The sequence below is a fragment of the Haemaphysalis longicornis genome, unplaced genomic scaffold (genome assembly GCF_048455015.1).
Source record: "Haemaphysalis longicornis isolate Haplotype H1 unplaced genomic scaffold, Haemaphysalis longicornis Haplotype H1 scaffold_9, whole genome shotgun sequence".
NCBI classification, from domain to species: Eukaryota; Metazoa; Arthropoda; class Arachnida; order Ixodida; family Ixodidae; genus Haemaphysalis; species Haemaphysalis longicornis.
The window spans coordinates 119967269-119995005 of NW_027526460.1; the positions used below are offsets into that span (position 1 = coordinate 119967269).

A 27737-nucleotide genomic window follows, 5' to 3' on the forward strand; every position below is an offset into this window, starting at 1 on the left:
GTCCATTGTTAAATATCCTTTAGAAAACCCTGCTAGTTGTTTAGGTTGAATGAAATCTGAGGTGGCAGAAATTCTGTCAGTGATTACCTTGCTAAGTACGTTGTAGACGACTGACTAACCCGATCGACCTATAATTTCTCATGTCCTTCATGTCACCTTTCTAATGGATTAGGATGATGTTCGCGTTCTTTCAAGAATCCGGTACACTCGCGGTCATTAGGCATTGCGTGTGCAGGTTTGTCAGTTTTACTAAAACAATTTGGCCGCCAGCCTTCATTATGTCTGCTGTTATCAGATCTTCCCCAGGTGCTTTGCCCCCTTGCATTTATTATGCAACCTTCCTTACTTCTTCTGTCGTTACTTGTGGGATGTCTATCTCCTCTGAACTATTTTATCGTTCGGTAGTACCCTTTATGTCCCAGCTACTGTACAGATCTCTATGGAACTCCTCGTCTACTATGACTATTCAATGCCTATTCATGATGACATTGCCTTGCTCATCTTTAAGTACATACATCTCACTCTTTTCAATGCCTAGACGCCTCTTCACTGCTTTCAGGCTACCTCCGCTCTTTACAGCATGTTCGATCGTCTCCATAATAAACTTCCGTACGTCAGCTGTCTTACGCTTATTGATTATCTTTGAAAGTAAAACTCCGCTTCTTCTCTTCTGTCAGCTGGGTGGGGATCGTCATGCTTTGGCTTTTCCTAAATAAATCTTTCCTCTCATGGGCAAGTTAACCAGTATCCTGTCTAGACATTGTTCCGCTGACTTGTACTGCACACTCCGTTATAATGCGTGTAAGATTTTCACTAGCTTACTCTGTCGTAAACTCTGATTTCTCGGTAAGAGCTGAATATCGATTCTGCGGTGGGATCCTGAATTCTTCACCTTTATGTCTTTAAAGCTCATAAATTGGCTTCTTTTATACTTACTTGCTAAGGTCCCTCCGCTAATCTAGCTAAATTGCACATCTTACCATACGGTGGTCATTACACATTCAACTTCGGAGCACTTCCATATACTGCACGACGCCAGGGTTATCGCATAATATGAAGTCTATTTCATTTTTTTGCTCCCCATTAAGGCTCCTCCACGTCCACTCCCGGCGCCCACGTTTTCAGAAAAAGGTATTCATGATGCGTAGATTATTCCGTTCTGCGAACTCTACTTGTATGTCCCCCTTTTTATTTCTACAGCCGAGACCATAGTTCCCAACTGCTTGTCTCAAGCATGCTCCTTCCTGCTTTTGCATTGAGATCTCCCATATTTACAGTATATTGGTTTGTTACTTTACCCATTGCCTATTCCACATCTTCATAGATGCATTGAACTAGGTGGTCATCCTCTGTGGATGTAGGTGCGTAGCCCTCTACCACCTTGAATTTGTACCTCTTATTCAGCCTAATTACAAGACGGGCTACGCTTTCAAGTATGCTATAGTATGTTTCCAGCTATGCTTTTATTCAATTGTAATCCGAATCCCAGTTATTTTGTGTCCACTAGACAACGGTAACATAAGACGTGTCCATTTTTCAGCACCGTCAACGCTTCACCTGTAATCCTAACCTCAGTAAGCCCTCCGTCATCCCACGTATTCCCGTCTAATTCCGCGAACAATACCCATACACTCACCACGATACATGAAGTTCGCATGTTAAACTTTGAAGGTGTAGATTCCAATGGCGGCCTGTTCGGCTCCAGGTGTTCTTAGCCCCTTCTGCTGCGTCACAGTCTGACCGCCGCCATGGTCAGTTTCTTCGCAGCCACTGAAGGCTGAGGGACGGGAGTAATTGCCCTATTCATGGGAGGTTACTGGGGCCCTTATGTACGCACCCGCAATCCGGAAACGGCAGAACAGGCGGCTGTCGCGGTGGCACTAGCTCACTGGCCGACCCCTGCAATCATAATTTCAGATTCGAAAACGGCCATGCAATACTTCGCTACAGGGACTATTTCCCGTCAGGCATTCACAATTCTCGTCAACCCCCCCCCCCCCCCCACCCCTAACGCCGACGTAGAAGGGATCATGACTCCCGCCCATACAGGGTTGGGGGTAACGATCCGCTCAACAAAGCAGCTCGAGAGCTCCCGACCAAAGAAAGACCAATTCGAGTCTGCGCACATGGAGGCCGATCAGCCAGGGTCAGCTTATTAAGCTACAAAAATCACCGCACACTACCGCCTTTCCGCCGAATGTATCCGCGGACACATCGGGACCTTAGAAATGACGAAGAACATCTGTGGGGCCTACTACAGACGAACACACTGTCATGTCGCTCCAAAGTGCACCATATTCACACGAATTTATAGCAGTCACCCAATTGCCCTGCGTGTGGGGCGAAGGATACAGTAACCCATCTCATATGGGAATGCTGAGGAGACCCCTTTCTCTTGAGACCCTCATACGAGCTCTGAGAGAAGGCGCTAGGCGACTCGGACCTGGAGACCCAGGACGATTCTCGCAGAAAGAGCTGCCATGGTCACCGGCAGGCTGGAGCTCTCGTTCGCTGAACGCACTTAACCAGGCTTTTAAATAAAGTTTTTCTCTCTCTCTTTCAAAACTTATACTTATGTGTTCCGGTAACTAGCAATTGGAACTGGTTTTACTGAGGCCATAAGAGCCCTTGATCACCTCGGGGACAAAACGATCTTACCTCAGAAAGCCTACTTATTACAATTACATAAAATCTTCCGTAAAACAACCAGTACATATATAATATATATATATATATATATTTATATATATGTATATATATATATATATTACATATATATATATATTACATATATATATATATATATATATATATATATATATATATATATATATAATATATATATATATATATATATATATATATATATATATATATATATATATATATATATATATATATACACATATATATATGGTTACCTGCGGGCAACCCCGGAATAATGTAAAGTAAACAAAGGGTAGCGCAGTATGTTCGACTGCAGCCGCGAACGCTTGCAACATAGTCTTCCTCAACATCAAGCACCTTCCCTTGCATTCGTTGCTCAATTGTTTGGGTCACTTGACCTTGCGGACCGTTAGTAGACAGCGTAACATATCCCGCGGTGGACACGTTGCCCTCTTGGCCACTCAAGGCATCCCGTGTGAGTATTAGGGTTTGAGTCGGGCGACATGAACTGCTTGAGTCTTGCTGCTTCGTCTACCACGTCGAAGGAGCCGTGATATGACGCAGTTCACATCGCTTACACAATTTAGAACCACAAATGGCCCGGTGTAGTGTGCCAGCAGCTTCTCACACAAACCACGTTGGCGGAGAGGGGTCCAAAGCCACACAGAATCTCCTCTTCTGAACGACATGTCTTCGTGGCAGCTGTCGTAGCGCAACTTCGATAGGTCTTATGAGACCAGTGTACGTAACTGGGCGAGTAGACAGGCTTCTTCAGTGAGTCAGAGAGTCTTTTACTACGCTGCGGTCATCGTTAAGAGAAAACAGAAAAATCGTGTCCAAAGTGCTCGGCAGCGGACGCGCATCAAGGAGGTAGAAAGGGCTGTATCCTGTGGTCTCTTGGCGTGCGGTAATATATGCGTACGTAATGAAGGGCAAGATGGCGTCCCAGATTTTAGATTTTGTGTTTGGAATAAACGTACATAGCTATCATGTTGGTAAGTGTCCGATTGGTGCGCTCAGTGAGGCCGTTCATTTGCGTATGATATGGGGTTGAGTGCGGAAGCTGCGAAAAAGAATGCCGGATCTCTTCTTTGACAGCATAAGCGGTGAATTGGCGCCCACGGCCACTGATGGTGACGCCACGCGGACCGCGGCGGAGCAGAATACGGTGCAAAAGAAAGTTTGAGACCACGGTGGCAGTGACTGATGGGAGCGCAGCTTTCTCTTTGTATCTTTTCAAAAAACACGAGACGCCGACCAGTCAAAAAATCGTTCTTGACTTTTCGGCTTCCGGCACGGAAGCCTTATTCACAATGAATACATCACCAGAAATCGATCGTGTAAAGGGGGTTGAGTAATCGATGTAAGGAGCGCGCGTAGATTGCATTTAGATTTTCGTCGTTACGATTAACCGTGTTAGATGTGGTCTGAATGATTAGTGATTCCAGATGCAGGCGTGAAGTTGCCGATTTTTTTGTTTCGACGATTCTTGCACCATCCAGTCAATCTTGTGGTCATTCGTGACGGCGTGCTCTGCTAAAGCGTTGTTGCGAACGCTCTTATTCTTTACGTCACGAGCATGTTGCTGTAATTGTTTCTTGTAGTTTCCTGATTCCCCGATGTAAACATCGTCGCAGTCTGCGCACGGGATTTCATACACAACTCCGGGGAAGCGTTCCTTGGGCAAGCTGCCCTTCACTTTTACCAGCTGGTGACGGATCTTTCTTGCCGGAACGTGTGCCACCTGTACGTCATACTCCCGTAACACACGTGCGAGACATTCCCTTGTTCCAGGAATGTACGGCACAGAAGCCCGTTTCTTGAGGGGAGGAGGTGCGTCCGGTTGTCCCCTACGTGCCAACTGACGTTCCGTTGCATCGATAAAGCGTCTAGGGTATCCGCAGCTTGCGAGGTCATCCCGTACATTTTTCTTGTCCGCAGCCACATCCTCGGGCCTTGAGCACAGACGTTCGGCCCGCTGCAGTAACCTGCTAACAACGGCTTGCCTGTGGGCGGCCGGGTGCACAGAGCCGAAACTCAGGTATCGACCTGTGTGTGTATCTTTCTGGTACACGCTGAAGCTTAGCCTCTGGCCCTGCCGAGAAACGAGGACGTCGAGGAAAGGAAGTTTTCCATCCACCTCCTCTTCCAAAGTAAACTGAATGGCTCTTTCCAAGCTGTTCAGGTGATCCAGGAATTTGCTCACCTCATCTTTTTGGATGATGCAGAAACAATCATCAATGTAGCGGAGGAACACTTTATGGGATGGGGCGAAGGAGGATAACGCCCGCTGTTCAAGCGCGTCCATGGTGAGGTTCGCCGCCGTAACCGAAACAGACGCGCCCATGGGAGTCCCCTGGCTTTTCTTGTAGAAATTGCCCATAAAGACGAAGTAAGTGTTCTTAAGGCAGAAATCTAGGAGCCTGCGCAGGTCCGGTACATCTATCGGGCATCTCTGGGGAGGAAAGATGAGGTGAGCAAGTTCCTGGATCACCTGAACAGCTTGGAAAGAGCCATTCAGTTCACTTTGGAAGAGGAGGTGGATGGAAAACTTATTTTCCTCGACGTCCTCGTTTCTCGGCAGGGCCAGAGGCTACGGTTCAGCGTGTACCGGAAAGATACACACAACGGTCGATACCTAAGTTTCGGCTCTGTGCACCCGGCCGCCCACAAGGAAGCCGTTGTTAGCACGTTACTGCAGCGGGCCGAACGTCTGTGCTCAAGGCCCGAGGATGTGGCTGTGGACAAGAAAAAGGTACGGGATGACCTCGCAATTGCGGACACCCTAGACGCTTTATAGATGCAACGGAACGTCAGCTGTCACGTAGGGGACAACCGGACGCACCTCCTCCCCTCAATAAACGGGCTTCTGTGCCGTATACTCCTGGAACAAGCGAATGTCTCGCACGTGTCTGACGGGAGTATGACGTACAGGTGGCACACATTCCGGCAAGAAAGATGCGTCACCAGCTGGTAAAAGTGAGGGGCAGCTTGCCCAAGCAACGCTTCCCCGGAGTTGTGTATGAAATCCCGTGCACAGACTTCGACGGTGTGTACATCGGGGAATTAGGAAACTACAAGAAACGATTACAGAAACACGCTCGTGACGTAAATAATAAGAGCGTTCGCAACAACACTTTAGCAGAGCACGCCGTGACGAATGACCACAAGATTGACTGGGATGGTGCAAGAATCGTCGCAACAGCAAAATCGGCAACTTCACGCCTGCATCTGGAATCACGAATCATTCAGACCAGATCTAACACGGTTAATCGTAACGACGGAAATCTAAATCCAATCTACACGCGCTCCGTACATCGATTACTCAACCCCATTTAAACGATCCATTTCTGGTGGTGTATTCATTGTGAACCAGGCTTCCGTGCTGGAAGCCGAAACGTCAAGAACGATTTTTTGACTGGTCGGCGTCTCGTGTTTTTTTAAATGTATTCTCCCGGCCAAACGGGATTCCGTCACTGTCTCGACTTCACTGCCTCTTTGTAGCGGGAAAGGTAGTCCCCGCAGGCTTGCATCCAACGGTTATCGTGCGCAGACCTTGGGAATGGACCGACCAGGTCGATACTAACTTTCTCGAATGAAGAGTACGGTGGATTTACCGGGTACAGTTGGCCAATCGCCCTTGACGCAGGAGTCTTGTGCTGTTGACATTCGGAGCAACTCGCAACGTATCGTTCTGTCAGCTGACGCATTTTGGGCCAGTAAAAGCGCTGGCGTGTCGGGTGAAGCGTCCGAGCAAGTCCTAGGTTGCAGTGCAATCGTCATGCATAGCCTGGAAAACCTAAGTAAGTAATCTGAGGTGAACTTCAAGAAGCCACCGAGAACCGGTTGACGGGTAATTATTTTTGTAGAGTAGCCCGCCGTGCACACTGAAGGAGCTGCGCGTTGGACTGCGACGTGCTGAATCGAACAGTGATGGTAGGTACGGATGTTGCAGTTTTGGTTTCTTGAATGTACTGAGGTCGGGAAGCTCCGTGGTCAGAGCTGCAAGATAGTGGTCTAGGCTATTAGAATCGCCGTCTGTTGTTTCTATTTGGAGCCGAGAAAGACAGTCTGCGTGACAATTTTCGCAGCCGCTCTTGTAGGGGACCATTAAGTTCAATTTCTGAAGACGCAATCTCCACCGTACAAGGTGGCCTGAAGGGTCACGGAGGTTCACAATCCAACGCAGTGCCCGACGGTCCCTAACTACGGTAAGGCTGTGACCGTACAGATAATAACGAAAGCGCTGCGTCGCGAATATGACTGCCAGGCACTCTTGTTACGTAACCGTTTTATTACGGTCGGCTTTGCTCAGCGAACGACTGGAATAAGCATTAACGTGTTCACGACCATTATGACGTAGAACTAGCACGGCACCAATGGCCACTCCGCTAGCGTCTGTGAGAACTCCAATAGGGGCCGGGCGGTCGAAATGACCCAGGATTGGCCCCTAGGTAAGCAGTAACTTCAACTGGCTGAAAGCGTCATCACATTCTGGAGTCCACCTGAAAGAGACGTCTTTTTGAAGCAGACGCGTTATGGGAGAGGCAATGTCACCAAATCTGGGCACGAAGCGTCGAAATTGCGAACAGAGGCCAAGAAAACTTTTTAAATTCTTTACAGACTGTGATTCTATGAAGGATGCGAAAGCCTCAGCCTTGTGCGGGTTTGGCCGCACACCATCCTTGTCCGACAAAGTCTTAAAACAAGGGCTTGGCGCTAGCCCAAGCGACATTTTCTTAGTTCAATACGAGGCGTGCATTATGTATGCAGTCAAGCACAACAGCCAGGTGGGCATCATGCTCGTCGAAAGTGTGACCGAAAATGACGACATCATAAGAGATAGCACATGCATTGGTCCACTTCAAACCATGCAAAACTGTGTCTATGAACCGTTCCAAGGTGGCAGGCGCATTACACAAGCCAAAGGGCATCACATTAAGTTCGTATAGCCCATCTTGTGTGACAAAAGCCGTCTTTTTTTGTCGCTTGGATGCATAGGGATTTGCCAGTATCCGGATATTAAGTCGACGGAGGAAAAGTAAGATGCTGAGTTGAGGCAGTCAACTGCGTTGTCAACCCGCGGTAAAAGATATACATCCTTTTTGTGACAGCATTCAGGCGGTGGTAATCAACACAAAACCGCAAGGAGCAGTCTTTCTTCTTCACCAGAATAACGGGAGCTCCCCAAGGACTCGAAGACTCCTGAATCACGCCGTACTTCAACATTTCCCCGACTTGGTCGTTAATAACTTTTCGCTCAGACGGTGATACTAGATAAGGTTTCTGTCGAATCGGTGTTGCTGAGCCGGGATGTATGAGGTGATGTGCTTGGAATTTCGGAAACGGCAACGTAGAGCGGGTCTGGGAAAAATCAAATACGGCAGAGTACCGGGAAAGAATCCTGAACAGAAACAGGCATTCGGCAGAGTGGAGAGATTTATCAATCACTCCAATGAACTTTGCTTCCTGGGGAGAGGGATGGAGAGAATGAACTGGGACATCGGTCAGTGCAGAAATTGTGGTTGGGCCTTTTCGCCGTAGGAGGCAATTTTCATGCCCTGGGGAAGCACGGTTGTTTCATTCGAGCAGTGCACCACCCACCATATGGCACGGCCATCAGCCACTGAGACGACAGAGTTCGGAACCAGTAGGTTCTTTTTGGTACATTGTTCATGTACTGGTAGGTTCTTTTTGGTACATTGTTCATGTACTGGCTCCACCAAGGCTTTGAACGGGCCAGAACGGATCGTGGGCGGAGTAACCGCAATAAATCTTTCCGAAAGCGCTGGTACCACATAGTCTTTCAATGCAGAGACAGCGGTGATATCAGTGAAATCGTGCATTAATGGTGAAGAAACATCATCTGGCAGGTGAATTTCTGCATTTAAGCTATCAAGAGTAGCACCACTTAATTTGAGGAAGTCAATACCCGATACAATATCGTGTGTGGAACAGGGAAGCACAGGGAATTCTATCTTGAACACCTTTCCACCGAGATGCACACCTGCTAAACAGGTCCCAATCGGACACAAAACTTCACCTCCAACTCCACGAAATGTAACCGGTTGATCCCAATTTAAAATCACCTTTCGGCGTAAAGTCTCTTTAAATCTGAACCTCATAGGCGAAACCGTAGATCCAGTGTTCTCTAAAGCGCTTACGGGAATTTCATTAATTATAACGTCCACTTTGTTCTTTAACATTGAGACAGGCAGAGGTATTTCTGAAGAAGGCTGTCCCGTGACCTCAACCCCATCGGCCACACTGGCTAGTTTGCCGGTGAGGGCGAGCGACGTCGTAGAGAGGGGGACAGCCGTACGCTCTTAGTCGGGGCGTGACACTCTTGTCAGAGGCCTGTCTAGGTGGAAGTGCTGACGGCGGATGTCCGTAGCCCCCAAAATCACGAGGGTATGTAGTGCGCGAGAACACGGGCCGTTGTTCGAATCTCGGTGTTTGGCGAAGGCGGCGGCAATAACGGGCAATCTGTCCAACGCATCCGCAAAAATAGCAGACAGGAGGTTCTCGCCGAGACTCGGCCTGACGGTTCCTGTACTCGAGGGTTGGTCGTCAGACACTGCTTGGGTACCGGGAAAGGCATGGAGGGTTGAGGTGCTCCTTACGGCTCCTCCTATCCCGGTCGACCTTATGTTGCAGCTCCCGGTGATCCCCGAGAGTCACTGGATTGAAACGGGTGTTCCTCGTTGGGAAAACATTCAAGGGCCCTTCATGTATTGCACAGCCATTGCGCACTTCCTCAGGACGGTCAGTTAACTACGTGTGCCGTACGAGTTCTTCTCGCATGATACGACGCACAAGGATTGTATTCATTGTATGCACCAATTTTTGAGCCCTTAGATTTTTCTTTCAAGTACATGAATGTTGCGGCAGTGCAAAAATATGTTTGTGTCATGGGCATATTAAATTGTCTGAATGGCTAAGCGAACGTAATTCCGGTTACCGGTTGCGGTAATTTTGGTATAGGGTGTGTCGGTTCAGAGCGTTTTCCTATGGTCTAATTAGTGCACGGGCGTTTCGGTGCCCAGCTTTTCGGTACGAAAACAAGTTCAAGCGTGTGTTTTAGGCTGGAACACGCACGCGTCATGGCCCTGGTGGGCACAAAACTCATAGTCATTATTACACGTGTTTGTGCTGGTAATTGTGCATTATTTTAACTCAGTGGATATCCTACGCGGCCTCACCAAATTAAGCATTGTTTATTTGCGGAATATTAGCCGGAATAACAAAAGCGTTGAGATAATATGGTTTTTATTATATCGGTTTCTTTCTAGCGATTACTAACACTATGATTGCCTAAAATATTAGCGAAAAAAAGGATTACTTTTTTCTGCTTTCGAGTACTGCAATAACAACTGCGTCATTGAGCTCCTTCGCTAGGGCAAAGGAAATTCTACCTTATTAACTTAATCGGAGAGACCTTGTACTATTTTGGAAATTCTGCATTCACGTGCTATTCTTTGAGGTGCTATCGTAATGTACATAATGCTTTATATGCAATGCGTCACAAAGGGCATTTTCTCTACTTAGCCGGAAGCTTCCATCACGGTGTCACCGCCTTTTAAAGCAACCCGGATGTGTATAGTGTATTCGAGATTTGTATTTCCCAAATATCTTTTAAATGCTTTCTGGAGCATACATAGAGGTAATTTGCTAAAAAAAGACATCATGTGTTTTTTTTTCGGCGTTCTTCAGCTAAGGCTACTGGTCATAATGTAACCATGCTGTTATTCTTCTTCGAGATCAAAGTCACCATCAGCGGCTGACCATCCTTACCTCTTATGCGCACAAAGAGGAGCAATCACGAATGAAGCAAAGCTCGGACGAAGAGTTGTCTGCACTGCATTAGCAAAGGTGCCAAAAAAGGCATGGACTGCAACTGGCGGCTTCAGGTTATCATGACGGGTTAGAACGGGTTATAGCTTTTTAGCACTGACATTCGAAACCCTATTTTTTGGACGTCATCATGCACCGTATAAGGGTCATTTGTTTGATGGCGGTTGAGTTTGTTTAACAGGGTTCGAGAGCGGCTAATAATTACAAAATATTTTTACTAGGAATCATTTACGTCACCGCAGCGTAGCCGAATATGGGCGATGTGCTATCATAGCTGTTTTATAATACTGAAGCTCACGTTTAGCATTTCTATGAAAAAGAACGTTGTTATACTGCAAAGATAATAAAACGTCTTGTACAAATTGTTTCCATACTTTGTTCGTCCTACTGACGTGTTTTTAACTGTTTCGACCTTTTGACTCGTTGGATTTTTCGATTCGTTTCGGTACTTTTCACTCAGCTTTCACGTGAGTATTGGACCTTTTGGCTCATTGGACCTTATGACTCTCTGAATTTTATGGCCATAAGTGCGGAATCCGGCCGCCATCCGGAGTGGAAGGAAGACAACATGGCTACAAAGACGGCGATGGTGGAAGCTGACGAGGCGTAAGATACGAAAGCACTCGCCACGTAGACGTCCCTACAGAATTGAGCCAAGTGAACGAGCGTGCTCGATGGCATGGCTCGACTTGCGACTAGACGGCGTGGAAAAGTGGCCGAGTGCGCGGCCGCACGGGCCTTCGCCGGCGCAAGCCGGGTTAGTGACGAAGCAGCAACGAACTTTCCCCGGCGAGCGGGCACACTGAGGCGGCACACAACGCGCTGCTAGTCGCGGCGCGGGAATATCTGGTGCACAGTTCGGAACATCAACGGACAACGGCCGCCTCGTTATCGACGAGCAGACAAAATTATCTTCTGCGACCAACAGCGACAACACAACGAGTACTGGTGAGGTGGACGCGCTTAGGCGTGCTTCTTGTGAGTGCAACAGGGTCCCCGACGAACCCTAACGTTCGGGCACACAGACGGACAGTGGCACATGAACCAGAAAAACAAGAAACATGGCAACACGAAACGAGACGAGAAACAGAAGGTGTCGTCCTCGAGCATGCGGCCTAGTAGCAAATATTTTGAGGACATAGTAGGATGTGGGTATTGGCAGTTCAAGTAATACCATTTTATGCAATGCATTTTTTCTCAGCTTTGGAGAGAGAGGCCTGTCACGCTTACGTAAAGCGTGCTCGCTCGAAAAGAAAATATCCCGCATCTAAAGGGTATTTTACTGGCGCGATGTTCAGTGACAAAAACCAGCAAACCTGTAAATGTGTGGGCACGAGCTTTTGATTACAACGCTTACTAACTGTAGGCGGGAAAGTCGCAACACAGTTTTTGTGTTGTGATCCTTTTTCTGACCAATGATGTTGCATGTGCCCCTCCTCGCACAACAAAATTTTGGACAACAGAGGAAGCATTTTCAGCTTAAGGTGGCGGTCCCACACCCGCCATGTTGGAATTAGTTCAGAGTTTGCCACCAGACTACGCCACCCACCCGTGGCGGACGAAAATACCGGCACAGGCTTTCCGGGCGCGATGTTCCCCGTACCGGCGTCCCCTCCCCTCCGCCTGCGATTCGCGAGGGGAGACGCTCCTTTTGTCCGAACCTGAACCATGACCAACCGATTCTGTTCGCCGCCGTGCACGGGGGGAGGGGGGTGGGGTTGCTGGATTGGCCCTGCCTTCTTTCTCGCCGCGAGTTGCTTGGCGCTCGGCCTCCGAAATCGCGCTGAAGAGCTTTTTCTCTGTACACGCGCGTAGCACAAATAAAACAGAATAATCAACTAAACGTTTCACTGTTGTTGGGGTGAAACGTTGGACGAATGAGCAATACATATGTCGCCAAGATTGCCAGCGCACATTACTAAAAGAGCAGAAAGAAAGCTCGGTGTAAAGGAATGAAGAAAGAGATATTGTGAAAATTATCGGCGTCTCTTGATATATTTCAGGCGGTTTTTCTCAATGAACCGCCGCTAAATCGTCGGCACGGGCCTTGCGTATTTCCTTCTATCCTCGTCTTTCCCGCTGTGCAATAATGTCCTCTGTGTTGATGTCATGGCAACTTTAGCCGGAATCAGAACACCTTTGGACCCTAGTATGAGTTGCAAGCTAAGTCTGGCACAAAAGTTTTTTTATCGTATTACATACATAATACTGCAAATATAATAGACTGCGCCATATGCGCAAGTATCAGATGGCCTGTCTTCTATTCTTGCCTTCCGGCACCAAACGTAATTCATCATGCATGTTCAAGATAGAGGTCAAAAGATGCCGAAAGCATTTTGTCCGGTCAAAGGAAGCGACAGGTGCGCTGTTGAATTTATCCTGGTGCTACTGTTCGAAATTTTTTTTCCGACATCACATGTCTTTGTGGCATCCCACGTGATCGCCTCGAAAATATAACCAACATCTCACTGCGGCAGTCAACATTTCGTAGAACCTTTCAGCCTACATGCTTTGCACTGCAATCACGGCTTTACACCGGATGAAACTGAGCATAGCACGCCGAGTCAGAGGAAATATTTATTTAGCTTCCAACATAAATATTGCAGCTGGTGGTATCAGAGGGGGCGGGGGGGGGCGAAGTGCGAAGACCATATCAGCTTCAGCATATACGTCGCTCAGCGGCTTCAGCTCGCACAGGCAAGCGCAGGAGATCGCAGGAAATTGCTTTTCAACCCACCCTTGCTTCCCGGTGGGAGTTGGCCGTGGCCGAACTCCGCTGTAAAAAAGGAAAAAAAGAATGGGTGAGATATATGCACGCTATGAGCAAAAACAAATGATCTATAAGAAGAGCCAAGCTAACCTGCAATGGGGCAGTGATGCTAGTGCAATAGCAAAACGCGCGTTATAAAATATCACGGGAATGTTTCGTCAATACAATGGGGTGTTCTCGGGACTAATTTTGATTATAACTACGCTTGAAATAATCATGCCGGATGCGGCCAGCAAAACGAAATGGTGAAATGGCGGTCAGGACACTTAGTTCAGCTATAAAAATATTTTTTCTACGTACTAAGGAAGTTTATGCATACCTGAAGGGGAAAAAGGACATAGAAGTGAAATTGAAAAAAAAATCACTAGGTAAAGGATAAAATAAACAAACAAAATTCGAGTCGGCGTGCTTTTGCAACGGAAATTGAGTCCTAAATGTATGGTCGGTGTGAAATTACGTATGAACAGATTGCGAAATAATCGAGTTCTTTTGAAAGCAGTGCAACTGATACTTGTCCTTTTTTTTTTTTTTTTTGCTGAGAAGAGGAGGAGGGTGTGTTCAGGCGCCGATCACGTCCCTCAGCACCATCGTCACACGACCCATCGCCTCTTCGTTCCAGTGCACCATGTCCAGCCGCCGGTCCGACCCCATCCGCCTGTAAATGTGTCAGTGTTGATTACACTACAACCAATGTAGCCGGAGCAACTTACCGCTCGTACAGGCAATAGCGGACACGACGTCTGCCCAGCACAAAGAGGCGATGGATTTCAAGAGCAACAACTCCGTCTGCGTGAAAGTAGCGCAACGAACAGGTTATTCTCTGCCGCAAACTGTCGTAAAGAGAGACATAGTACCCATAGTCAGCCCGAGGATCCACGCGTTCACGGCATTCAGAATTCGCCAGTGGGAGCTGGACCGCGCAGCGCGGGCCACCGGCGGCAGCGTCATCACGACAACACCACATCCGCGTCCGAGTAACAGCGCCAATACGACCTCCAAATCCGCAATCAATTGGTACGCGTCGTCCATGGTTCTGGCCTGTGAAAAAAAGAAGAATGAAAATGGCAGTGTTGATGCAGAAATTCTGAGCATACCCTTAGCTCAGAGGCAGAATTGCATCTGTTGTGCATACCAGACGCAGGTCGTTGGTGCCGATCACCAGGACGACCCTGGGCTCCATGTGGCGGAGGTTTCTCAGGCAACTAATTACGCGGGACCCGGACACTTCCGTGTACGGACTATTCGGTGCCATTTATATTTTTGTGATGGGTATAAATTTGTCTCCACAAATCCTTTGATTCTGTTCTTCGCGTTTCCGTTGATTTCGTTCTCGTTCATGGCGTTTTTTGTTCTGTTCACAGTAAGTCACTATACGGCAGGTTGCTTCGTTTTACCTCTGTTCATCACTTTGCACCTCAGCATGTCACGGGTTTTCGGTCCACACGCTTCCATGTTATAGATTTATTATGATTATTATTTTTGTGAGGCCACCTGTCTTTTCTTTTTTTACCAGTGAAATCTCTATTCACGGTGCTGTCGCTGCCCTACACCTGTGTCAGGCTGAACTTCCAAAGGCAGCTGGCTATCCCTCTTGTTCTTGTGTTCCTCTCCCTTGCTTCTGGTTCCACTTATCCTAACCTTTCAACAGGATGTTGGTGCTGGAGGAGCGAACTAACTTGCTTCCAGATGTAGAGAACAATAGCGCCGTCTGAGTAAAGAGTTCTGCCAAAACGCTAGCTTTGGTCACGCCGGGTGAAACGAATCGGCCAAGATTGAGGGTCGGACTCTTGGCGACACGCGACGATGTTTTCTTGTTTTATTTTTATTTGGCGGGGGGAAGGTAAATATACGCTGCTGTTAGGTTGTATGGGGGTTGTTTTCCACGGCGGTTTTCCACTTGCTCATTCATCAACAACACCCTCGACGTATGCACGGCGGCAATGTTGGCTTCTCTGTCGACGCCAGAACATGCTGCTCAGAATTATTATACATATAAAAAAAAAGATCGAAACACGCGACACCATCAACTAAAGCCTTTCTGCGTTTGTTTGGCCTGCTTGCACTATGTAGTTTCTCTCTTGGTCGGAAGGCAGAATACTAACCCATTAGCGGAAACACCGAACAGATTTTTTTTTTCCATTTTCAAATGCGATTATAACTACTTATAAGCACCCGTTTCGAGTCAGTGCTCACCCTTGTTGCGTTGTTCCTTAGCTCGTGCGTGGTAGCTCATACCAGAAGCTGCGTACAGCATTGTGGAGGCTACATCGTTGTGAACAGTCCGCCTAATGCACCGTGAAGGGGGCTTAGGGCCAGGTGGAACCGCCAGGCCCCTGCGGCTTTCCTTCACGGTGAGTTAGGCGCACGCAGCTTCTTGTATGAACTCTAGGCAGGACACCGCGAGTCAACACGGTAAACAGTGTTTTTTTTTACTTCAAGAAAAAAAGAATTCTCGCTGCACATAAATTGGAGAAAAGCTGAACCTGCCGAGCCTACAAGCACCCCCCACCCTCCCTTCCACAATACCGTAGCGAATTCACCTCCGCAACCCACGACACCCCCCTCCCTATCTGAGGAAGTCCCTCTGAATGGGAGCCTGGTCGCGGCTCTTTGTAGTTGTTTGCTGATGGCGTTTTGAAAGTGTTTGAGAGGAGAAGGATGACTTTATTTCAGAAAGGAGGCCAAGCGGCCCTGTTGTGGGATCTGGGAATATGGGCAGGGGAAGATGGTTCGAATAAAGCGTTGTTATGGCACTTCGATTGTTCACTTCAGCACAATATGTCTGTGGTACCATAGCTATGAGAATAGCTATGGCATATAGCGAATTGTTTGGGCCGCTCGGCGTTCTTCCTTCCACTTTCTACAGGGTTGCCTTTTATTCAAAAAGAAAAAAAAACACTGTATAGGAAGACTGCTACGTCATAGCTTCACTCTCCAGGTAGAAATCAAAGCCTAAATTTAGGAAAGTATTGTTGTATTTTATGTTGATACCGTTGTTCAGAGTTTATTTTACCGAACATATATACACTTGCGGAGAAGCTAATTTCCAATTTCCATTTTGTTTTGAATGAATCGTTTTATTGAACAAGACAACTGATAGTATCTCCCAAACAGCTTGTTGACATTGCCACATCGATGTGGGTGGGGGGGGGGCTTTTCTATTTTAGATGCGAAGCATCTCTTGCTCGGGTCTATGTCCCGCGGCGTCGGCGTCCGCACTCTACTATAAAAAAATACTTAGGCCATGCCCGGTTTCGAACCCACGACTCTCTGGCCGCAACGGGAGGTACGCGGCGCTCTACGGCGCTCCACGGCCGCAGAGCGCTCTACGGCGCTCTGCGGCCGTGGCGGCTCAGTGGACGGGGCCGGGCTTTCCCGTTTCACCTTGTAGTGAGTAAGATCTAATTAGTCGTGGTGCAAGGGACGCGTGTGGGACTGGACGGGCATACCCTAGCATAGGTTCAAATCTTGCACCTAACCTTAGTTTTCGTAACATTTATTTTCTTTGCGCAAACGTTTTTACCACCACCAGTGGCGTAGCCAGGGGGGGGGAACGGAGGTTTGGGGGGTTCAAACCCCCAGAAATTTTTATTGCTGCATGTTTTCTTGTCTTTCAAATGTGTTAAAATGTAATGTTGAATGTTGTCCTGTAAAAACTACCAATTATATATATATATATATATATATATATATATATATATATATATATATATATATATATATATATTATATATATACGCATTAGGGTTGGGGCGCAACCCCCCCCCCCGAAATAAATTTCTGGCTATGCCACTGACCACCACCATCGGCTATTTATGGTGCCATCACCCAGTCACCAAATTTTCCAGAGATTGCATTCGATCTGACAGGAATGAGCTAATCAGTAATTATATTGCATGTGCTTGGTTGAATGAAAATTTTCCGTCCAGCAACGGGGTCATTACAGCGCCAAGATCATTGCATAATTTTGCTCTGCCAACAAAGTTAGATGCCACCTTTCCCAGCAAACTGAGGTCACACGTTTTGAGGTCACACGTGAGGTCGAACTGCAACAGTCCAGGCACTGACACAGCTGTTTATTGGAGACAAAACTTCCAACGCCGCTGCCTCCATACAAACTTTGCTGCGCTTGGAATGTGAATAAAAAAAAGAAAGCTGGCATACTCGGATGCAGGAGGCAGAGATTCGCCAAAGCTGCTGCGAAGGAACTTTTATTTACCCTTGAAATACTCTCGGCTATGTAATGTTACAATAATTTCATCAGAAGAAAGATGTGCTTGCCAATCAACGCGCAATGGTACACAAATTTCTTCACTTGCTTGAAATGAACAAGGTTACTGAACATGCTAACTACATGAAGGTTTTGCACGAAATAGGAACCAGTTTCGTTGACAATGGCTTTCGGCTGGTAAATGTTCCTCTCGCGGTTGCATGTTGTTTCCTGGCATACAGAACTCAGCTGCTTTTCCTGAAAACTTTGCAAAACAAAAATCAACAAGCAAGGGTAACAACAAAGGCCTTTATTTGCACTAAGCAAAAGTCATGAGCCCTACAGAGGCACACAAACTGGCAAAAGACCTTTGTATCTTACAGCAAGCTGAAAAGACAAAAATATAACATAATGGTTATCAAATACAGGGATGGGACAACAGGGTGAGAAAGCCGTGATGATGGAATCAGCCGTGATGGTTGCAGTGTTGGTGTTCATCAGAGGCACTGTTTTGTGCATATTTTCAGCACGTTTTCTGTAAAACACAATGTCTCTTTACTACATGTGCACCAGCAAAATGCATCGCAAGAAAAAACAAAATGTCAGGAAACATATAAATGTGCAAATGTACATAAAACCCCCGACGCAACCCCATAATTGGGCAGAAAACCTGTATCGCCTAGTTCCCAGATAAAGAAAGGAGGAGCTTATGGATAAGGTGAACAAAAGAGCACTACAAAAAAGGCATTGTCTAGCGTTCCGTCCAGACGGAACGATAAGGAATGCTAATGTTGCGGAACGGCAGCTGTCACTAAAGTTCTGTTCAGGAGGAACGCAACTCTCCGTGAGAGCAATCTGTTGATTTTTATCCAACCGAACACACCGCTTCCTCACACCGCTAGGGTCGTTGTTAATTAGTAATCACTATTTAGTAATTATAAATGGTCGGACTACCTCTAGCTAAGTACGGAAGGAACTCCAAGCTGCTACCCCATGCCTGCTTGGCGACATGAACAGAAAACAGTCTTTCTTGATATTTATGCAAAGGCAAAACCGCTTGTTTTTTAAGTTTGAAAGTTAAAGTTGATTCATCAAAAGTAAATGGTTACAAAAAAATTTACAGACTAGCTTTGTGCAGCCATAGTCACTTATAATAATTACAGATTATCGGACGTAACCCTAGCGTTGGCTGCGTCGGCCTTGGCTTCAGTGAGCCGTAGCGGTTCAGCCGGTTGGGTAAAACCAAAATCGACTGCTCTAGCCAACTGAGTTGTAAGGCGGGCGTGAAGTATAGTTATTACAAAAGTTCTAAATGCGTAAAAAAAAAAACAGAGCTCGGCAAGATTTCAACACCCAACTACAACGTCCGTAAGCAGAGGCGTAAGTACGACTATTTCACAACGCGTAGCTTTTACGGGTACGGCAGGAGCGAGTACGGCTATTTCACGACGCCTAGATGTTACGGCTACGGAGGCGACGACGGAGAGTTTTCAGGGCACGCCGGGGCGCGCGCCGGCGAGCGAGCCAGGTTAGTTCACGACGGGTAGGGGGGGGGGGGGGATTTCACGACGCCAGCGAGACGCCAACCATATATGGCTACCTTCTGCATTTTTACGGCCAGGCATTGGTGGCCGGGCCACATGCAATGGGAAGGGGCCGCGAATAAAAGTGCAAGCGGTGGCAGCAAGCGGTGGCTAGGCTCCGAATAACAAACCACCCAGAGCTTTTAGCATTGAAAGGTAAAACTAGCAGCCCCACGCCGGTCAAAATCGTGGTAAGAACTAAGCGCGCTGTTTCACATCCCCAACACATGCGAACCCTCATGCGGACCCTCATATTCCGCCAGAACACAACAAAGGCTGAACAGAAATAACACTCGCAGCGCGTTAGCGCGAGATTGCGTGCAATGAACACAAAACGAAAATCCTTACTTGCATGAGGAAGCTGCGGCCGCTCTCGCTTGCGCTCGGCGACTTTGTGATGCATTTTTACGCCTTATCAAACGTTTTGGCGTTTTACGGGTGTTACGCATCGCAGATCACAAAACGTCGCACCGCTGTACTCCACCGGACAACGGCGGTGCAGAATGCCCATAGATACCGAGCAAATTTGCTACCACCGAAGTTCGCACAGACCGCACGGCGTGGCGACAAAAACTGAACGAGTATCGGCAGTATCGGGTATCGGCACCACGACGAAGAAGAGGCGAAAAGTCTGGGGAGCCTGCATGTACCGCCTTGAGGCTCCCTCGAATAGTGCGTTTGGCCGCGCCATCGGTAGCAGAAAGCTGAAACGTAACGAAGTAGCTTTACAGTTTCGACACTGGATGGCGCCACATAAAACTGCAACGTTGTTATGGCTGTAAAATTGTCGCTACAGAAATAAAAAAGGGTTAATTGTACATTTACTTGGTAATGTTATAAAGATATGACATCGGCGTATATTCCATGTAACGCACTTTTTGGAGTTCCGTGTGTGTACGTAAATAGGCGCGTTTGAGCGCTTCGGCAGGCGTGATGAAAATCAGCCAATTTCAGTAACAGTTTATACGTGTTCTATTTATCACAGCGCAAACATTGAACGTAACTAAGTAAAGGAGGTCTTCAAGTTTGATGTGTGAAAATATTGAAACTTCGTCTTCAGCAGCAACGCAGAAAAGTTACACCAGAAAACCCATGTGTACGTGTAAACTGCCATATGTAGACCAAAAAAAATTTAAAACCGCTGAACGAAATTCAGCGAAATTTCGGCAGTATACAAATACATATGCTGGCAACGCGCACACGAAAACACATTGCTCTGCATTAATCCATGTAAAAGTTTAGCGCGGGTGAAGTTGCGCTATTTTAGCTATTTTCAAACGGCCGTATAACAAAATCTATTCGCTGAAACGGAACTTCCAAACGTAACTAACTGCATAGACATCTATTCTATGCACATACCAAACTACATGTAATTACGTCGTATAGTTTTCTCAAATTCTTACACCGCCCGAAGCAAAAAAAGCAAAAATACAATTTTTCTCTCTTGCAAATTGGCTTCTCCTTCTAAAGGCAAATTAGCTGGAATAGACCGGTAAGCGAGTTCGGAATCTAGAAGACTTCTGGTTTCTAATGATATATTAGCCATGAATGTGGTGCCAACTGGGGCGCAATAGCGCCTACGCAAACATCGTCCAAAACCGGCAGCGCGGGCCGATCGAGTGGGACCGCCACCTTAAGTCACGACTGGAGGCCACAAGCCATGTCATTAGAGGCAGACACCCTGACCCAAGCCTGTTTCCCTATAATCAAACACGGTCACTTTTGCCCCGTTCTTTTCGTGGGAACGGTCACTTTTGCCCCGTTTATTCTTTGGCTTTTACTTGTCAGGCCTCTGCCTGTATGTTCATTGGTTGCCTTTCGGGCCCTGCGAACCGCGATGTGCAACAAACTCCTCAGTTGACTGACCTCCCTAGTCCACAGAGTTTACATCCGGCTTGTCGTGCAGCCAGGGCGTCACGACTTCCTGTAGTCGGCGCTAAAACTATTCTAGACCGAAGCACTCAACCGTCTCGTGCTCTGAAAGCCGTCCCTTCTCTGAGCCACTCTTTTGTGTTACCTTCAGCTATAAGCTGAAACGCCGTGTTTGAGTCACACTTAGCTCTTTCGGCCTCACAGAACGTCTCGCGAAACACCTCAGCAGAAAATGCCTCTCGCAGGTCCTAATTGGTCATGCGTTCTCTTTCACTAAGAAAAACACAGACACTTTGCGCGTCATGGTCTGGCCTGCCCAGGCTCAGCGGTTGTTTGTAGCGCTCGCAGGGGCTTGCTTTTGTTCCTATGTCCAGGTTTCTGGCCTTGAGCACTTATTCTTTACCAGTCATGCGAAGCCTGCAGATTGTAGGCCTCTAACTACAGTGGTTGGCATCTCATAAACTGAAAACCGTCAGACGCCATGCGGTCACCTGCAATCCTGAAGACCCCCTCTTCCAAGCATCGGTACCACCAGGTATTCAAGAACCAATCTTTGCACTCCTTGACCTTTCAATAACTCATTGTCCCCAGCGTTTCAAGCCGTAATTTATAGAAGTAATTTGTGTTCTCTTATACTGCTTCATATTGATTTAGCAGTAGCATTCTAGCCAACCTCTTTCGCGGGAACCATGTTGGTAGAAATGTTCTTACTTTACACCACGACTGGTTCCATCTTCCAAAAGTTGAGTTCGCAGCAAAATGGCCTGCTGTGCTAGTTGGTAAATATGCATGATAAAACCTTCCGAATCCGTAACACTGGAAACAGGGGATAAACACTACATCAGGATCAGCACTTTCTCTAAACTGAAGTTTGGTCAGGACGCACGAAGAACACGAGAGCGTTCGCAATAACGCGAGCACACATTTATTACAAACATCAATAGGGTGAACCGAAATAATAGCAAATAAAATAACTACAAAGTGTGCGAGTGATTACCTCCGGATATAGGCAATCTGTTAATGTTTACACAGATAGAAGTCTGACTGAAAAAATTGTCACCACTCTGGCCTATCTTGATCGCTCCGGCTATCTCCCTGGTCAATTGGTGAGCCTGTTTGAAAGAAATTTTGGTCCCACAGAAATACGGCCTGCAACCTCACCGGTACAGGCACAAGGTGCAATACGCTGCGCTATGAGTCGATAAAGCTCTTTTAAAGGACAAATCACACTGTGAGGCGCACGTTGATGCGAATCCGGGTTTGTCCGACGTGCTCCTTACCACAATACAAAGCCAACGTTTAAACCTTGTTTCATACTTCACACCGCAGGCAATCCCGCCGCTACGACCGCCTCCGGAGAGCTACTTCGCAAAAGAAGAACACACGCCGCCACCCTTTTTGCTTGCTGAAAAAACCCTTAACCTCGTTCTTCTAACGCATTTTTCTCAACACATGCGACATTCTGTGCAGATATAGAATAAATGTTGGCCTCTTATTACTACCATTCAATTATGTAGGCCTATAAACTTTCCCTTCCTTCTTTTTAGTTATCTTATCAGTTCTTCACAAATGGTCCTAACAACATTGCTTGGGAACGGGGCATCACGCAGGTGAATCACTTAATCATCAAACGCCTGCTCCAAGCGACGCATACATGACCTTCTCAAAGCAGCGCCGCAGACAGACTTTGCAATTCTACGTTTCACCAGCAACTGAATGCCCAGATGCATAGTTCAAAATTGTATTCTCCAAGGTAGGGCGATCAAGCCAGTATAAATTTTCATTCTCCAGTTTTATATTCAAATTGACGGGCAAACTGTGATTTCGAAAGGAGCCTCGCAAGCGACTTTCAGTCCTAACACAACTCTTTTAGAGAGGTTTACAAAATCAGAGACCACTGAGAGGGAGTAATATCGGCTGCGTCTTACGAAGGATACGCCCCTTTGGGCAGGCGATGTGTGCATCGATCTGAACACTTTTGGTGTCCAAGTGGGTCACCAGCAACATGCCGGGTTCCCAAGCAATGTGCTGAGTTCAATTTATGAAAAAATGATAAGGCAGCTGAACAGAAGAAAGGATGACGTTGATAAGCCTGCATTATTTGACGATATAAATTAGAGGCCAGTGGCAATACCATATTTGCACAAAATGTCGCGTGGCTTGAAGAATGTTTGCTCGAGGTTCGATGTGAAGGTTCTTTTCCCGGAAAGAAACAAGGTTAGCAGGGAGTTTTCTTTGGTTGAAAAAAAAACTTTGCGGTTACCCTAACGTCGGGAAGAAGGGGTTTAAAGTAAAACACGGAACAAGGTTTGTCAGGGGCAATGTTGGCTCTGTGCATGTGCTTCCACTGCCTGGCGGTAAAGAGTACATCGGACAAACCGGGAGGGACGCCAGCGTTACCCTCAGAGAGAATGCATTTTCTTTGCTCTTTTTCTCACCGCGTGGCATACTGTAGGTCGTGCCGGTACCTGGGTGGCGCCAGAGGTTCTCCTGTGACACAAATATTTTCACGTATCCACTAGCATGTGAACGAACTGTTAATGTACACCGCAATTACATCGCCCTCGCTCGGACCACTCAGCAGCAGGCTGCTTTCGTGAACCTGCGGCCTTGCCTACAAGTGCCGCCTGAGCACGCCCATTTTGATGAAGCTGCGGCCACCACAATTCATACAGAAGCCAGCCACGTTGGCCTTGGAGCAGTGCTGATTCAATGGAAAGATGGCGCGGAGAGAGTTGTCGCTTACGCAAGCCGAACACTGTCCCGTTCGCAGACTAACTATTCAGCTACAGAGAAGGAATGCCTGGTTATTGTGTGGGCAGTCTTGGAATTCTGGCCGTACCTCTACGGTCGCCCATTTCAAGTTGTTAGCGACCAACACTCCCTGTGTTTGTTGGCCAGTTTGAAAAGCCCTACTGGCCGCCTAGCCCTCTGGAGCCTTCGACTTCACGAGTTTGAAATCACGGCTGTCCTCAAGTCAGGGAAACAACATTCTGACGCCGACTGCCTGTCTTGAGCTCCAGTGGAATGGGCTCTATCGGAAGATGATGACGACGCTGTGTTTTTTCGTGCCATCAACGCCACATCTTTGTCCGATTAGCAAAGGAAAGACGTTGAGTTGAACCCACTTCTAGATTTCTTGGAAGGGTGAACCACGCACAAGCCTAAGCTGTTTATACATGCACTCAAGTTTTTTTCTTTGAGAAACAGCATCCTGTACAAGCCAAACTTCGCCCTGAACGGAAGAAACTTTCTTCTCATTGTTCCCGCGAGCCTTAGACAAGAAATGCTATAGGCCTGGCACGACGACCCCATCGCTGGTCACCTCGGTTATGCACGTATGATGCCCCGAATTAAACAGAGTTACTAATCGCCCAAACTTCCTTCGACATTGAAGCAATACATTCCTACCTGCCGTGACTGTTAACCACGTAAAACACCGTCGGGACGCCCAGTCGGTTTACTTCAACCTGTCTGAATACCGGAAACAACGTTTTAACAAATCGGCATTGACTTCTTGGGACCCTTTCCTACGTCTCAATCCGGCAACACGTGGATACTTCTCGCCACCGACTAACTTACACGATACGCCAAAACGAAAGCCCTGTAGCGTTGCATAGCTCTCGACGTGGCCCACTTTTGCATCGAAAACATTGCTTTGTGCCATGGCGCTCCGGCAATTGTTCTTACAGACAGGGGTACCACATTCAACGCAGATTTCGTGCGCGTTTTCATGAACCTCACCGATACTTCCCACTGAAAATTTACAGCTTACCATTCACAGACAAGCGAACTGACCGCAAGGGTAAACAAAACAATTGCAGACATGCTGAGCATGTACGTCGAAGAGCAACACAAGATTTGGGACCAAGTTCTGGCATACGTGACTTTTGCCGACAATACCGCCAGGCAAGAAACCATGCGCATGGAGCCACTCACGCTTGTGTACGGTCGCGAGGCAGCCACAATGTTAGATGACATGCTCCGTCACGACAGTGGGGGTGACGACACGACTGCTCGCCCAGTGCGTGGAAGAGGCGCGTGACCTCGCAAGAGATCGGACCAGGCAACAACAGCGGCATGATGCTACTGCTTACAATACTAGCCACAGGCACTCCGCTTTCCAGCCTGGTGACAACGTGTGGGTATGGAGCCAGACCAAATAAAGAGGGCTATGCTAGAAGGCTCCTCAAGCGCTACTTCGGACTCAACAGGGTCCTACAGACTTAGCGATGTCACGCATGCAGTTACTCCGGCGGACAGCGCCTCCACAATGCGCCGTCGTCGTCGCCCCGAGGTCGTCCACATAGTCCTCATGAAACCATTCTTTGCGAGGACGTGACGGGTCGAACATCAAGTTCCATTCCTTGCCGCCTTAGCATCGGGACGATGCTTTCTTTGGAAGGGACGTAAACTGTCACGTATCCAGGAGCATGTGAACTAACTTTTAATTTTCGACATCGCGGCCAAGGCGACGGCAACGACGAACGAGTGCTACCCGGAACGGAATAATATCAGAGTTTTCCTCTGGCAGCTTCAGGGATACTCGATCAAGAGCGTTCTTCTCCGCCGCTTCTGCTATTAGCTTCTTCTAGTAGAGCTCACACACCAAAACCCGCATTTGCTGCAGGCGGCAATATGGTGTTCAAGAAAGAGCACCACCTGACCAGGGAGATGTTTTGCAACGGAAATTGAGTCCTAAATGTATGGTCGGTGTGAAATTACGTATGAACAGATTGCGAAATAATCGAGTTCTTTTGAAAGCAGTGCAACTGATACTTGTCCTTTTTTTTTTTTTTTTTTTGCTGAGAAGAGGAGGAGGGTGTGTTCAGGCGCCGATCACGTCCCTCAGCACCATCGTCACACGACCCATCGCCTCTTCGTTCCAGTGCACCATGTCCAGCCGCCGGTCCGACCCCATCCGCCTGTAAATGTGTCAGTGTTGATTACACTACAACCAATGTAGCCGGAGCAACTTACCGCTCGTACAGGCAATAGCGGACACGACGTCTGCCCAGCACAAAGAGGCGATGGATTTCAAGAGCAACAACTCCGTCTGCGTGAAAGTAGCGCAACGAACAGGTTATTCTCTGCCGCAAACTGTCGTAAAGAGAGACATAGTACCCATAGTCAGCCCGAGGATCCACGCGTTCACGGCATTCAGAATTCGCCAGTGGGAGCTGGACCGCGCAGCGCGGGCCACCGGCGGCAGCGTCATCACGACAACACCACATCCGCGTCCGAGTAACAGCGCCAATACGACCTCCAAATCCGCAATCAATTGGTACGCGTCGTCCATGGTTCTGGCCTGTGAAAAAAAGAAGAATGAAAATGGCAGTGTTGATGCAGAAATTCTGAGCATACCCTTAGCTCAGAGGCAGAATTGCATCTGTTGTGCATACCAGACGCAGGTCGTTGGTGCCGATCATCAGGACGACCCTGGGCTCCATGTGGCGGAGGTTTCTCAGGCAACTAATTACGCGGGACCCGGACACTTCCGTGTAAGGACTATTCGGTGCCATTTATATTTTTGTGATGGGTATAAATTTGTCTCCACAAATCCTTTGATTCTGTTCTTCGCGTTTCCGTTGATTTCGTTCTCGTTCATGGCGTTTTTTGTTCTGTTCACAGTAAGTCACTATACGGCAGGTTGCTTCGTTTTACCTCTGTTCATCACTTTGCACCTCAGCATGTCACGGGTTTTCGGTCCACACGCTTCCATGTTATAGATTTATTATGATTATTATTTTTGTGAGGCCACCTGTCTTTTCTTTTTTTACCAGTGAAATCTCTATTCACGGTGCTGTCGCTGCCCTACACCTGTGTCAGGCTGAACTTCCAAAGGCAGCTGGCTATCCCTCTTGTTCTTGTGTTCCTCTCCCTTGCTTCTGGTTCCACTTATCCTAACCTTTCAACAGGATGTTGGTGCTGGAGGAGCGAACTAACTTGCTTCCAGATGTAGAGAACAATAGCGCCGTCTGAGTAAAGAGTTCTGCCAAAACGCTAGCTTTGGTCACGCCGGGTGAAACGAATCGGCCAAGATTGAGGGTCGGACTCTTGGCGACACGCGACGATGTTTTCTTGTTTTATTTTTATTTGGCGGGGGGAAGGTAAATATACGCTGCTGTTAGGTTGTATGGGGGTTGTTTTCCACGGCGGTTTTCCACTTGCTCATTCATCAACAACACCCTCGACGTATGCACGGCGGCAATGTTGGCTTCTCTGTCGACGCCAGAACATGCTGCTCAGAATTATTATACATATAAAAAAAAAGATCGAAACACGCGACACCATCAACTAAAGCCTTTCTGCGTTTGTTTGGCCTGCTTGCACTATGTAGTTTCTCTCTTGGTCGGAAGGCAGAATACTAACCCATTAGCGGAAACACCGAACAGATTTTTTTTTCCATTTTCAAATGCGATTATAACTACTTATAAGCTCCCGTTTCGAGTCAGTGCTCACCCTTGTTGCGTTCTTCCTTAGCTCGTGCGTGGTAGCTCATACCAGAAGCTGCGTACAGCATTGTGGAGGCTACATCGTTGTGAACAGTCCGCCTAATGCACCGTGAAGGGGGCTTAGGGCCAGGTGGAACCGCCAGGCCCCTGCGGCTTTCCTTCACGGTGAGTTAGGCGCACGCAGCTTCTTGTATGAACTCTAGGCAGGACACCGCGAGTCAACACGGTAAACAGTGTTTTTTTTTACTTCAAGAAAAAAAGAATTCTCGCTGCACATAAATTGGAGAAAAGCTGAACCTGCCGAGCCTACAAGCACCCCCCACCCT

The 27737-nt window shown here is 47.5% G+C and overlaps 2 protein-coding genes and 1 long non-coding RNA gene across 5 annotated transcripts in view; 1 reads left to right on the forward strand and 2 right to left on the reverse strand.

Annotated features, from left to right (window-relative positions):
- Positions 1-27737, forward strand: part of LOC144152450 (uncharacterized) — an 88542-nt gene that overhangs the window by 32159 nt on the left and 28646 nt on the right. The gene's annotated exons all lie outside the window — the stretch shown is intronic.
- On the reverse strand, positions 13341-20069 carry LOC144152185 (uncharacterized). Of its 3 annotated transcripts, XM_077683412.1 has the most exons (4): positions 19433-20064; positions 14146-14329; positions 14002-14077; positions 13341-13946 (listed from the first exon to the last, which is right to left on the reverse strand). In XM_077683412.1, exons 1-4 carry the CDS (start codon positions 19436-19438, stop codon positions 13850-13852), a joined length of 363 nt encoding a protein of 120 aa, XP_077539538.1. In that variant the 5' UTR covers positions 19439-20064; the 3' UTR covers positions 13341-13849. The 3 variants fall into 3 exon arrangements, with proteins under 3 accessions (XP_077539538.1, XP_077539539.1, XP_077539537.1); XM_077683413.1 differs by lacking the exon at positions 14146-14329 and having other exon boundaries at positions 19433-20069; XM_077683411.1 differs by lacking the exon at positions 19433-20064 and having other exon boundaries at positions 14146-15010.
- Positions 24017-26945, reverse strand: LOC144152264 (uncharacterized). The gene is made up of 3 exons (XM_077683496.1): positions 26081-26945; positions 25937-26012; positions 24017-25881 (listed from the first exon to the last, which is right to left on the reverse strand). Exons 1-3 carry the CDS (start codon positions 26316-26318, stop codon positions 25785-25787), a joined length of 411 nt encoding a protein of 136 aa, XP_077539622.1. The 5' UTR covers positions 26319-26945; the 3' UTR covers positions 24017-25784.